This window comes from Chiloscyllium plagiosum, chromosome 29 (assembly GCF_004010195.1).
Source record: "Chiloscyllium plagiosum isolate BGI_BamShark_2017 chromosome 29, ASM401019v2, whole genome shotgun sequence".
Taxonomy (NCBI): Eukaryota; Metazoa; Chordata; class Chondrichthyes; order Orectolobiformes; family Hemiscylliidae; genus Chiloscyllium; species Chiloscyllium plagiosum.
The window spans coordinates 39689780-39704143 of record NC_057738.1 but is presented as its reverse complement, the minus strand read 5'-3'; the positions used below and the strand labels follow the sequence as shown (position 1 = coordinate 39704143).

The window sequence follows — 14364 nt, the reverse complement described above, 5'->3', positions numbered from 1 at the left end:
TCCCAGCAATATATCTTTGGGGTCTACAACATAATGTACTTCTTCTATTTGGCGAAAGTGAGAACTGCAGATGCTGGAGATCAGAGACTAGATTAGAGTGGTGCTGGAAAAGCACAGCAGGTCAGGCAGCATCCGAGGAGTGGTGCTGAGCTGGCAGGTTGGAACTGGGGTAAGGTGGGGTAGGGGAAATGAAGAAATTGGTGAAGTCCACATTGATGCCCTGGCATTGAAGTGTTCTGAGGTGGAAGATGAGGCGTTCTTCCTCCAGGTGTCGGGTAGTGAGGGAGTGGAGGTGGAGGAGGCCCAGGACTTGTATGTCCTCGAGTGGAAGGGGGTGTTGAAAGGTTCAGCCACGGGGCGGTGGGGTTGATTGGTGCGGGTGTTCCAGAGATGTTCCCTAATGTGCTTCTATTTGGCTTACTTTGAGAAGCAGGTCAGGATTATAGTGCTTGGTAACAAATTACTTGGCAATTAGTGCAGAGATTTCTTCAGTCACACTCTATATTCTTCTAAGTGCAATGTTTTGCTTTTTCAAAAAGATGTTTTTGTCCCCTAGTGAAAGAACTTTGAAATGAGCCAATTCATTTTCCTCTGGTTATTTCTTTGCATCGTGTCTTTAACACAGCCTGCTTCAATACCTTGCTAACTTTCATCTCAAGTTTAACATTCCAGTCTAGCAAACAGAGTCCAATTAATTTCAAAAGTTGTTTTGTTGCTTGTCCGTTTTGATGTGATTGTAAATAACTTCACTGACAGCAATATTGATGTGACATTCAGATCACTTTTATACACCGTATTTAGAGACTAAGTATACAAAGGTAGTGATTTTACTTGTATAGTGATTTAGGAAGAATCTATCTACAAAAACACAAGTCAGAATTGAATAAGTCATCGAGCTGGAAGTGTTGGTCCTTCCAAAGGCAATATGACAAAAATCAGAGTGATTAAAAGCTTGATTTGTCAGTAGTGGAAAAGATGCCAATTGTAGCTGGAAACTGAGGCAAGAAAGATTTATTAAAGAGTTGCACTTAGCTTGCAAAATATTCCATACTGAGGGGATGACCCAGAGAACTGGATCTTTCCAGCAAGTTGCAAACTGATTTCTAATCTTCTTGGAAGCATCATTCACGGAATAACTTGCGGCTTTAATATTTAATTTAAGACCCTTTTAATTGGGTCTTTTCCTATTCTAAATTTCAGTTGATTTGTCACAGTAAAGATTATAAAGTATAGTATTATGGTTCATGTGCTTGGAAAGTTGACTGCAGCCCCAATAAACTTGTGCAAAATATTCTGTATCAGAATTGAAACTGGATATAGCTGTACTGTAACTGCCATCAATTGATCATTCAGATCTTTAATAAAGAATAACTACTGTTGTCCCTCCTGTGTTTTTTCACAATCTTTAGATTTTCATAATAATTGCATGAACCTTTAGAAAGTCTATTGTTTCTTGTAACCCTGTGAGGTTTGTGTAGAGCCAGGGAAGCAGGAGAAGAAATGCTTAGCATCAGCTTAGTATTCGCTTTGATGAAGCGAAGTCCAGTAACTCAATGTGGGAGTATTGGCTGTGAATATGTCTATGGTGCCTTACAGTCAATGAGCAAGTCTGCCAGTCATAGATACACAAATTTCATTTTGAAGTTTTAACACCACCTAGTGGTTAAAACCGAAGTATGTCACTAATGTTATTCCAACCTTTGTATTGGTGTTGGACAAAAGGGAATTTCTCAATGTTATTTGTTTATATCTGATCCAGTCCACTTGCAGATTGAGTATTTTTCAGTTTGAAAATGTCATTCATTTGTGCTTTTGCCATTTAGAAGTTGTATTTTGTTTGCATATTTTGCAAAATTGTGGTGTTGCAATTAAGGTTCATAATAGTTGGATGTCTCATGACAAGAAATGAACAGGATGCTGTAATGTTGTGGATTGTCATTAGTGGCAATGCAAATGTAGTCCAAATTCTGCAGTGCACTTGCCTAAAGGACAGGGATAAGAGTAAGTGCAAACAAAGTATTTTACAAAATAATGCAATGAACTACATGGCCTGTAATTGTGCATCGTGCTACAGACTAAAGAGTTGTTTGGCTTTATTTTTATCATTCAAATGTACCTACCTGATTTGTTCTAGAATTAAGGGATGTTGGCTCTGGATTGGAGGCATGTGGAGACAGCTCTTCGGAAAGCTACAGTTCTCCCTCCAGCCCAAGACATGATGGAAAAGAGAGTTGTGAAAGTGAAGATGAAAAAGACAAAGGTGAGTTATTTTGAATTACTAAAATCCTTCTAAATAGTTTATAACATGCAATTATAAGAGACTATTTGACAGCACGTGGATACTGGACTAGCTTCACTGCAGGTGCCTGTATTTTATCTTGAAACATTCAGTGAAGTTAGTAATAATGTGTCAAATGATTAGATCTCAAGTGGGTGTTTGAAAAGTATTCAGAAAAGGTATCAAAAAAGATTTTGGAACCAGTTTTAAATATTCATGCTCCTGAAGATGAAATCCCAATTTAGAAAACAATTCTAAATGAAATATGGAAGGACTTTTGTATGGGAACTGTAAATTTTGTTGTGTAATGTGTAACAAACTACTAGAAAGTAATCACCAATTTTTAATTCTTTAATCATGTATTCCAGTATAAATTTGGAGTATCAGCTTATTGAGAGCATTTTAAATGTAGCTCAAATGTGGACCAAAAATGTTTTAACATTAGAGGAAGTTAGTTTCATTAGTCGTGGCTACAAAATCAATAATTTTTGTCAAAAATCAATCTCGTGTTCTCACGCTGTTTTGGAACCAAACCTGCCTCATCGCCTGAACTGTTCTACTTGTGACTCCAATGTACTGTTGTGTGATTTGGCTCTTAACCCTCTGAAATGGCTTAACAAACCACTGTTCAAGGGCAATAGAGACAGGCAATAAATGCCTAATCTTGTCAGCAATACTGACATCCACGAAAGAATATTTTTACAAAAACCGTGATTCCTGTAGCTTTCAGCTAAGCTTGACAATGTGTGTTCCTACCCCACTTTCCTTGCTGATAAAACCTACAGTCTCTTTAGTATCAGGTCCTTTACTGGTACTTGAATTTTCACACTAATATGTTCATTTAGTGATTTGGTAATCTAAAGATCAAGTCACATGAACAGTTAAGTCTGTATCAATGTGGACTCCTCCAGAACCCCCTCTTCTGGCTTGCTTGCCATATTTTATTTTGCTCCAGTGACAGCTATTCCTTCACCCTTCACTCATTTGCTTTTGGGAAACTTCCAGCCCAAAACTTATTTTCTTACTACCTTTCCTGTAATTGCTTTTAACTTCAGGACACTTTGACAGTCTGTCAACTTGACCCTTCAGTCTCGATGCAAGAGTTGTTATTAAACAAAGTCGAATATGTCATGAATTGACTGCATTAATTTTGTTAACTTTGTGTGGTTATATACAGCTCAGAAATGACCTATTCAACCCAACCAGTCCATGCTCCACTTGGTTGTCTCTCCTTTTGAAAAGAAAGGGATGTGTCAATTTTAGTTTGTATACATTTGTATTTTGGGTATTTCTTCTTTGCCTTCCAGTTTTTCTAGCCTTTTTGATAATATGGCCACCAGATTGCAGGCAGTATTTTAACAGTGATTCGCCTAAGGTTCAATAAATTTGGCAAAACTTCTCTCCTTTTCAATTTTGTTCTTCTAAAATTGGAGCCTAGAGCTTGCTTTTACTTATGACCTTGCTAATCCATATTGCAACTTCTAGTAATAAAGCTGGTGTTCACCTGTTAGCAGTGAAGTCTGTAGTTCCACATGTTAAGCTAGTTAGTCTTTCAAATATTGTCTAGATTTCAAGTGAACTCTAATTTACAGTGCAATATTCTGAATGTACAGAAATGCTTTGTGGAAATTAGTTTGGAAGTGAAGTCAATGTCACACAAAAATGTGATAGCAAGTTTGTGTATTCAAACCGGAATGAGATGTATCTCCAGTTAAGCAGGTTTTGGGGTTGGCTATGAAGTTTGGTCAGAATTTAAGAAAGGGAACTCTGCCAAGGGAACTAGGCATGTAGGACCTGCTTCTGTTAGGCAGACAAGGCTTCAGTTCGATACCCATTTTGAAAAATGTTATTGCTCACAAACTTCTATTGCATGTTGTGTTAGCCTGCATTATATGCCCATAGTCTGAAATGAAGCCACTACCTTCTCAAATGCATGTGTTATTGTTGCACTTGGGGTACGACTAGTGTAGTATCATTTTAGATGAATGTTTTAATTACCTTCTCAATGTCTTGCTGTTGTATCAAATATTCCAATCTCTATCTAGTTGATAGTATACTGGTGATTTTGTATTTTCCTATAAGAATATTTGGAGAGGTTTTTGAGCATGTGCAGTTCCACACAATTTGGAACTTGGATTTAGGTGTCATTCTTAAATACAGGTATTAGAAGTGCTTCTTGCAGTCAAATGTTCTCTTCCTAACACTACTCATTTTATGATAGTAAATAAAATATTTAAAACGCTGATCCTCAAAGCACTAGTTTTGTCAGGCAGTAATTTGAACAAATCTTCAAGTCTGAATTTTAAATCGTGTAATGAGTATCAAAAGTAGATGGATCAAGGGCAAATAAATGTGTTGGGATACAGGTCAGCGATGATCTTTTGATGGGTAGCATGCACACGAAAGTCTGAGTGGCTTGCTTTTGTATTCCTTGAGCATAATCCTGCTAGATCACTTTTTGAAAATTTAGTTGTTCGTTCATGGCAAACGTGAACTTTTCCACAGTCTTTTTTTTTTTTTACTGCGATAACCAAAGTATAAGCTGTAAATACCACAATTTTCCTCCTTTTACTGATTCACTGAGCATTAATTAACATCTAGCATATTTGTGTATAAATATAAACTTTAGCTAGATTTGTAATTGCCTTTTTGTTTTGTTTCTTTTGAAATTAACATGTTACATGCTTCTTTTCTTTTCGATTAGATTCTGATAGCACTTCAGAGGATTCTGGGAAAGATAAGCACCAGGAGAGGCCCCCCTGTAATCTGGCTCGTGGAAGTACTTCGCGGCCAACCGCTCAGGTTGCTCCAGTGCAGAGCGAGAATTGTACTCCTCCAGGGAACCCGCCTATCCCTTTTCTTCCTCGCATTCCTTTAATGCCTCCTATGCCCTATGTGATGCAAAATGGTGGAAAGAAGCCAGACTGCATTGCTCCTGTAGACAAAACTGTTGGGATGATTGTGACTGTCCCTCCTGCTGCCACCTCTCTTCGGGAATCTTCACAGGTAGCACCACTTGGTGCTGCTGAAGCTGGGAAGCGAGTGGACATGATTCCCTCCCACCTTTCAGTAGCGACACCTTTCCTTCTACAGACTGCTAACCCTGCCCTGCATCCCATGACGCACAGACATAAAATGACAGCGTCACAAATGAACTTTGAGAACTGCCATGTTCTAGGACCCCAGACACCAGCAGGCACAGTGAATATTGGATCAGCCAACACAGCTTTCATCCCAGTTCACAGCCACTCTCCATCTGGGAAGCTATCAACACCTTCCGTTTTGGATCCCACGACTAAAACTTCACAGAACATCGTAGGACTGAATGCTTTGTTGCCTCAAGCTGATGGAAATATAGGCACCGTACCAGAATCTGCCAGTTTAAAAGTGATGCTTCCTGCAGCTGGCCTGCTACCACCACCTGGCTCATACAATCTAAGTGGAACTCCAAACAGTGTTTTGCCTTTGCAGGGTTCAGCAACCCCTCCATCTCCTGTAGGTCAAATCCAGTCTACTGGATCCTCAGTCCCCACCCACACCCCAGGCCCTGTGCCAAGCCTCAATACAGCATTAACTCATAGCACAGCTCAGAGTGACAGCACCTCTTATATCAACACAATAGGAAATACTAGTACTAATGGGACCATTCAACCAAACCAGCAGCTTGGCTGTGGAGCTTGTAGTTCCTGCGGATGCCGAGGTAGCTGTGGGACCAATAGTAACCCTCATCTAAACTACTACTACCCTAGCACAATACCTAGCCATCTTATCAGAGTTCCTTTTATCCCTTTCAGTGGGGTAACCTCTCTTTGTAATGGTAGCTACCTCAACCAAGCACATCAAAACAATGGAACACAGATGCCCTTTTATCAGAACCCTTATACTAGTGGATTAATGCATGATCCTATGGCAAATCAGACTAACTACGGGATGCAACAAATGCCTGGATTTTTCAGAGGATTTCCATTGATGTATCAAGTGGCCAACATGGTCACCAGTGTAAATGGTATGGGACCTAAAAAGAATGGAAATGCATCCTGTTATAATTGTGGTGTAGGTGGACACTATGCACAGGATTGTAAACAGCCATCTATGGAGGCCAGTCAGCCAGGTAAGCAGAATGTGTTCAAGATTCAAACAGGAATCTGCTTCAAACATTTTAGTTTAGTTTGCTCCCAGAATCTTGAAATGACAGTTTCAAACTCAGTAGTGGTTAAGCTATGCCATGGCCTCGCTTCTGTTTACAAAGCTATTTTGAGATTTGCTGCCCTGTCAAGTATAATCATATGATTTCTGATTTAACCATTGAACTCTGTTAAAGACATTTGAGTGGATCTGATAATCTAATCCGCAGGTTACTGAGTGACCAGTGAAATTATTGCATTGTTAAATATTAATGTGCTGCATATTCTGAGGAAAAGCTTAAATTTGTAATTGGCAGAATTTGTCCTGTATCCTGTAATTGTGAATATACAGCTTGTACTTCAGTGCACTGATTTGAAAAGGGAAGGTAAGATATCTTTGATCTTGTTCCTATTGCTTTTGTTCAATACATTGAACGCCCAGGCTGGAGGTGCATCTGAAACCTCCATGTGGTATTTTCAACATTAGCTTTTTTTTTAAAGCTTTCAAAATTACTTACATTTTCCTCTTCTCTATACTGATGGCATTGCTGGAATTTGTCATATTGTGTCTCGGACTAGAATAGAGATTTGTAAACTAATTTGATCAAATTTATTATTAACTCAAAGACAGTCATGTGCACTTGTTCAGAGATGGTTGGAGCTAATTGTGTCCCTTTGCACTGAGATGGGGACAGACTGAAAGAATCATGAAGATGATCGAGCAGTAAGTAGCAAAATTACTCCCCAGACTAAACAAGCGCAACTCTGATTGTCTTACTGACACTGTAAAGTCTTGCAGCAACCGAGAATGCTATTTTCAGTTCTGATCACCAGCATGCTGGAGAAACACCAAGTGATGGTTGGAGAGAACAGCATTGATTCCGGAGGCCTTGGTTTACATGTGGGAGCATTCATTAAAAAAAAACTCTAAGCAAGTTCCCAGTAGTTTTGTCAGTAAGAGGTGTTCCATGTGGCTTTTCACTTTATTTGTTGCCAGGCTCCACTGCAGGAGTCCAGTTAGAATTGTACCTTCTTTATTTGTAGTATGAAAAGATGTTGGTGAAGACTCTTGACTGATAACTTCAGTATTTTGGTATAAGGATACTGGTGCCTGTGCTTGTAAGTAATGCAGAAATGACCATCTGAGTTGTGTGGGAGGCACAAACTGTAGATCATTTAAAATACAATGGGAGGGAAGTGATGATCTCCATTGTCTTTATGAAGTGATACATTTAAAGTTCAAGTGACAAGTGGAGCAGCCTGCACACTTATTGCAAAAACACATACCCGCTCGAGTTTAATACAAAAGTAAAACAATTTTTTTCTGTGGGCTCAACATTCAAACATTCCCTTACAGTTTAGGGATGAAGGAACTAGTGATTGTACAGAACCGTTTCTATTTGGGATTGCTAGGCACATGAATGGCTGTACAAAAGTTAAATTTTAACTCCTTTAGAGTTCAAGGCATAATAATGAGAAAACAAATGGAAATGTATTATCTTTCTAAAAGTACTCTGATCAGCTTATAAATGAAACTTTAATCTACCAACTGACTAGCTTATCATGGCTCAGCAGCCCTATCCTGTAGGTAACTTACTCTTTGGACCACAGAAGTTAAGTCCTTGTTTGTCTTGGACTTCACCTCTTATAAATTGTGTTTTAAAGTTCACAGAGCCAATGCTTTCTGATTACTGTCATGTTTGCTTTATGTACTCTGTCTTTGTCTTTGTCTTTGTAATGAATTGCAACTCTGCTCCCTGTTTTACTTGAAGCAAAGCTGTGTGTAATTGAAAACGTCTGTGTGCTATTAACTGGAACACAATGATGAGCAGAAGCAGCTTTTTTTTGTTTCTAAATGCCATCACTCCTCATCACTGCTCAAGAATAAGTTTTTAAAATAGTAGAATGAAGGTAGTGTTGAACTTGCAGCTGCTTCCGGTGATTCATCCTTCTTTCTAAATATGCTTCTAGATTTCAGTAGTATAAGATTTTTATTTAAGTCCTCTTGCAGTCTTCCCCATGAAAGTTAACAATGATTGCACAATGGAGACTCGGACCAGTTGTAGTCATACAGCATGAAACAGACCCTTTGGTCCAACTAGTGTGTGCCAACCACTTTCCAAAACCAAACTAGTCCCACTTACCTGCATTTAGCCCATACCCCTCCAAACCTTTCCAATTCTTGAACTTGTCTAAATGTCTTTCAAAAGTTGTAAATGTACCTGTATGTGCCATTTCCTATGGCACATGAGCAACTGTTATTTACAAAAAGCCCCTCATGTCTTAATTATATTTCTGAAATATTTAAAAATTCCTGTAGGTGGGATTAAAATTATCACAAGACTCTTCTGTACTTTGACCAGGCCAAAGTGATTTTCAAAAAGGATTTTTTTTTCTCAGCATGAAAGAATCCTATTTAACCCCTTTGTTTTCAACTTCCAAACGGTGACATCTTCTATCAAAACAATCCTTTGGCAGGATCTGCACTGCATTTGGCCAAAGTAGTCTTTTGTGGTCTTCTACCTTATTGCAATATAATGTGTAAACTACACCAAAACATAATTGACAATGAAAATTTTCTCCATGAAGTAAACGTGTCTTTTACAGTGATCGTGTAATGTTTTGAAATACTGCAGTGGGCTTTTTAATAAAATTAATTTTCTTCTCACTTTCAGGTGCCTTCAAATTAAAGTTTGCGCCATCTCATGATTTGGATTCAGCTGACTAAGCTAGAAGGGTTATATCAACTTAGAAATGAGCCTGAATATATAGGTGTGACCCGAACAACACACTTAATGCTCTGTTAGTCCAGCACAAATGCTTTCTCCATTAGATTGGAATTAGCACATGGTCACTGAAGCCTGGGTTTTCTTGAACTTGTGGCATTTTTTCAGTGTATGGACATATCTTGACCTATTTTGGCTGCGGTGTTCATGAAGCAAACAGAGCAGTCGACCTAGAAATATATAATATTGACCTCTCGATTTGCACTGATGAATGTATTATACCAAGAGGCACGTGCAATGTTCGCTGTTATATTTTATGGCAGTGTTTGAGAACTGACTTGTCCGACAAAGACACTGGGCTGGATTGAGCAGACTGCTGCCGGTTAAAATGCCAGGTCACATCTTGCATCATGGTACATCTTCTGTCTGCGTCAAATTGTCTTCAAATTACAAGTCTCTCCCTTTTTCTGTTTTTTTTTAGTTTCAGTTGATGTAGAAATCACTCTGCTTTCAAAAGGTAGATACATGAATTTAAATACTTCTGTTTGGAATAGTGGGTAAGAGTAAAAATACAGATTGATATGGGTAATGTTTTTTATTGTTTTTTGAAGAAAAGCTTTTGAGTGCCTGTATTAATCCAGATAAAAATAACAGGAAACACAATTTTCAGAATACTGCCTGTTTAGACTTTTAGGCTTTAAAAAAAATTGAAAGCATTTTTTGAATAGCTGATTATCTTCATTACTTTACTTTTTGATATTTATGATGACTCTTTAAATTTGACAGAAGTGTGAATGTGTTTTTAAATTTCTTTAGATCAAACCATTGAATATCCAGAACCATTTTGTGAATCCCGTCTTTATACTGTACCATAAGTGTGCATCGGGTGTTACTTGATTTTCTTTTTTAAAAAAAGGCTCTAAACTGAGATTGCTAATGGGGAGATGGTGTTTACTTGGATTTTAGAATGTAAAACAAATTTTATTTTACTCCTAGCTCTACACAAAGGTTACACTGCTCCATGATGAAAAACAAAAACCACTGTTAGATATTTATTATAGAGTGGTGTGATCTCTGCAGATTTGACGTGGTAGTGATTTCACCATTTCACTTGCATTTACCACTACTATAATGTGAAGATGGATGCTTGATATTTGTAAATGGTATTAATCATGTCAGCTTGTCAGTAATTATTGCTGCTTTTTTAGGAAGAGAGGTAAAAGCCAGTATGCACTATTCTGCTTCCAGGTTTGTTTAAGTGCACTGAGGTGATTTGCAAGATGATGGCAGTTTTGAGGGTTGCTGCATCTTACAGCAACAGGTTGAATTAGTGCTGTCCAAGCTTGACAGTTGACATTCCTTAACATTAATGGGAATATATGGAGTTGTGATATTGGCATGCAGCAGTCTGCTTTTTGTAAATGTATAGAGTCTTACTCTTTTTTTTTGTGGATTGATGTATGTTGACTTGAAAAATGAGTGAGTGTCATAGGAGTTGAATGTGCTTTTTGTCTGTAGGCTCTTAAGGAGCCTTTGTCTCGTCTTTAAGGCCCATGTCAACAAAAAGCTGTCATCAAAGAGTATTTTTTTAAGGGAAAGAAAAATTGCAGTTGACTTGATCTGTCCATACTTTAGTCAAGCTGCTTTGACCCAAACTACTTGCATGTAAGAAATAACCAGTTGACATTTGAGCCTTTAATGCCACTCATGTGAATCAGTTAATAATTGTTTCTAGATCTCTAGAGGATGACGTGTGGCATTTATTTTCCTTAAATGTGTTTTACTAACTTTGGATGACCAATTGAAAACAAAACCATTATCTTGCTGCAACTGTGCTGTTGAATTCTATAATAGATTTAAAAAAAAAAGGTAAGCCACGTGAACTTGTAAGACGATATGTTGTAAATAACTTGGCTATATTGAAACTAATTTTATGGTTTAAAAACTGTACTGTATATAGGAGGTATGCTGCTACCTTCAGTTCATTCATATGTTTACTGTATTCTTTGATATTCAAAATGTTATGTACTGGAAAGGTCACTTATATTTCTAGAACAAATTTTTGGATTTTATGCAACTTTTTTCCCTGAATTAACAGCAATAAAAATTATACAAATCTTTTATTACAGTTTCCTCTCATTTTAAACACTGTTCTTACGTTCACAGATCCAAGAACCAGATTTGTTTTGCTATTATCATTTACAGTAATTCATTAAGAAAATGTTGGTCTACACAAGAGGAATAGTGTTTGAATCCCAACCTTTGTAGCTATACTTTGCCCAAATGGTAGCTTTGCTAATTGGAATGTGGTTATCAGTCGGCAGCAGAAATGGCTTCAGGGGCTAGGTTCATCTCTCGCATTCATGTACAGTTGCTGTGATAGAACCATGTCAAGACTACAGTCTTTAAAAAAAGTAAAACCTGTTTTGCACATCTGGAATGCTTTTCCATAACATCAATATTTTGATCACGATGCTTGTTTTCATGGTGAGATCATACTGATGTCTTTTAACTTTTGTCACTTTCTTGGTCCCCGTACCCCTCAATTAGTAGCAAGAATTGTTTAGGGAATACGATCTGCTTCGCTTTTAAGGCCCATTGTTTGTGTTTGCTACTTAACTACACCACTAACTACTGAGCCTGGGGTGATAAGCAATTAATTTAGTAACCACCCTGTTTTTCAAATTTGCATTTTACTGGTGTGCTAAGATCCACCAGAAAGTGAAGAGTTTGCCTTCATGAATGGTGATGCTATCTTGACTAATCTGGCCATTGAGACTGACATCTGAGACCTATAAAATCCTAGCAGGAAGGATAGTCCTGGTAACAGTGGCGTTCAGTATCAGGGTTGCAGTCTGAGGATACAGGGTGAACCATTTAGGACTGAGATGCAAAATGTCTTCACGAGAGTGTGGTAAACCTATGAAATTTGGTACCATAGAAAGCAGTCGAGGCCAAAACATTGTGTAATTTCAAACCAAAAAAAACGTTGGGTGTAGTACTTAACACCAAAGGGATCAAAGGATGAAGGGAGAAAGTTGGGAGTAGGGCATATTAGCAACATGCAGCAACTTGCCAAAATTAAAAACTGCTAAAGTTAGATGGCAAATGATTTGGCTCTGCTAAGTAGTCAGATAACTATAATTTAGTGTCTTCAAAATCACTTTGTCTTGTAAGCTACATGACTCCTTGTTAACACGTCACTTCTATTTTTGACCAAACTGATCTTAATCCCGTTTGCAGATGTTTGCTGTTATGTCCAATTCATGACCTAAACCAATCTGGCACATTGATAAGTGGGAAAACATTTGTTTAATGCAGGAATCCATTTTCCCAGTTGGATTTTCATGTTGAATAGCTTTGCATGGTGCACTTTATAAAAGTTGTAAAGGCTTGATTCATTTTATTGGCAGACATTGTCAATTATTTTCAGCTGCCAGATAATGTGGCCAATGCATTTTTCTTCAACTGTGATTTACTGTTTTACGCCTACAAAATGTGCCAATTAGGTACAAACTGTTTGTTAATTTGCTGCCACGAATGTGATCACTGACGGTCACAATTGACAAACAACTGGCTTCCCTGTTCTTCCATAATAAGTCAAAGTTCACAGTTTGAATGTAGAGCTGGTATGAACATGCATGTGGCTACTGGACAGACTTAGAAATAATTCACAGTGCCAAGTGTTCCATGATTGATCCCTGGACAATGAGGCAGTTGGGATATTTGTATAAGCTGGACCTGTACGAGGTTTGTTTTCCCATGGTGTGGCTTAATGGATCAGAGGTTATGCAATCACAAGGAGATACAGTTATATGGTAGTAGCAAGCAGTGAATATATTTGGCAGAATTGTAAAGGTGGAATCGTAGCTGCCTTGTCTCCTGTCTTAGTCTTTGTTTTGTTTCACTTCTTAAAATAATCATTCTTTTCTGTCCCATTCCACGTCAAAACGTTAAGACTAAAGGAAAAGCTACCTGATTTGTTGTTGCAATTCTAAGAATAAAGGTTTTACTGATTACATAAAATATACTTGTATTGAATATGTAGCACTGTGTGGAGTTTGCACATTCTCTGACTGTGTGGGTTTCCTCCCACAATCTAAAGATGTGCAGGTAGATGAATTGGCCATGCTAAATTGCCCAGTGTTCAGGGATATGTAGGTTAGATGCATTATTCAAGGGTAAATATAGGGTAGGGGAATGATCTGGATAGGTTACTTTTCTGAGGGTCAGTGTGGACTTATTGGGCCAAATGACCTGTTTCCATCCTGTAGGAATTCTATGAAACGGACTATTTAGCCCCCAACAGTCCATGGCATTTATCATGTGTTTGAGCCTTCTCCCATCCTTCCATTGTTATCACTGTGCATAAACACTTCCTTCCTCATGAACTTGGCTGTCTTCCTCTTAAAAAGCATCAGTATCATTCACCTCAATCTCTCATTACTTGGTAGAGTTCCATATTCCCACCATTCCATCTGCAGAATTTTCTTATGACCCTTTTTAATCCCTTGGTGACTATTCAATGTCGCCGACCTCCAGTTATACCCTTTAAGTTTTAAAACCTATTTTGTTCCATTATTTGTTTTGAAGACCATTTTGGATGAGCTCTCGGCTTTCTCTTTGAGGAAAGAAATGCACCCTGGCTAATCATACAGTTCTGGTATCGTTCTTGTAAATTCTTTTGGCAATCTACAGGTAGGAAATGATGTAAATGCATTTTCACAAATACTCTCCAAGTTCCGCACAAGCAAATTTTGAAATGCTTAAAATTGTAAGAACAGATGTTTGCAATTTGAGGTTCAACAGTGATGTCCCTGTGAAAGATACATGACTAAATTCCTGGGCTTCTCAAAAGGACAGGCCTCTAATGCAAAACAAAATGCTTTCAGGCATTTAGAATCTGTAAAATATTCTATAGGATTAGCTTTGTAATGTAAAAGATTCATGTAAAAGGACACCCTGAATAAATCCATCTGGTACAGTAAGAAATTATGAAAAAACTTTTTATGATGGTTGGAGTACAAGACCAGCAATGCCTTATTACATTTATATATTGTTTTTTATTAAAAAAAAGGTTTCCTTTAATTCTCCTTTCAAAGTTTGGTTTTATGCCCCCAATCCTAACGAATGCTAATTTAAAATTTGTGTAGGGCCTTGAGACTCAGCGTGGTGCCCTGTCATTTTGTTTTCACTGCCTGAGAGAGAATATACTTTGAGAGTGCGATTAAAGATT

At 37.9% G+C, this 14364-nt stretch overlaps 1 protein-coding gene across 1 annotated transcript in view; it reads left to right on the top strand.

Annotated features, from left to right (window-relative positions):
• LOC122564547 (zinc finger CCHC domain-containing protein 2-like) overlaps positions 1-11251 on the top strand; it is a 66306-nt gene extending 55055 nt beyond the window's left edge. Inside the window, exons 12-14 of the mRNA XM_043719603.1 lie at positions 2135-2260; positions 4983-6389; positions 9078-11251. Of these exons, the coding sequence (XP_043575538.1) occupies positions 2135-2260; positions 4983-6389; positions 9078-9130 (1586 nt within the window). The 3' untranslated portion in view covers positions 9131-11251. The remainder of the gene's footprint in view (positions 1-2134; positions 2261-4982; positions 6390-9077) is intronic.
• Positions 11252-14364: the final 3113 nt, after the last annotated feature.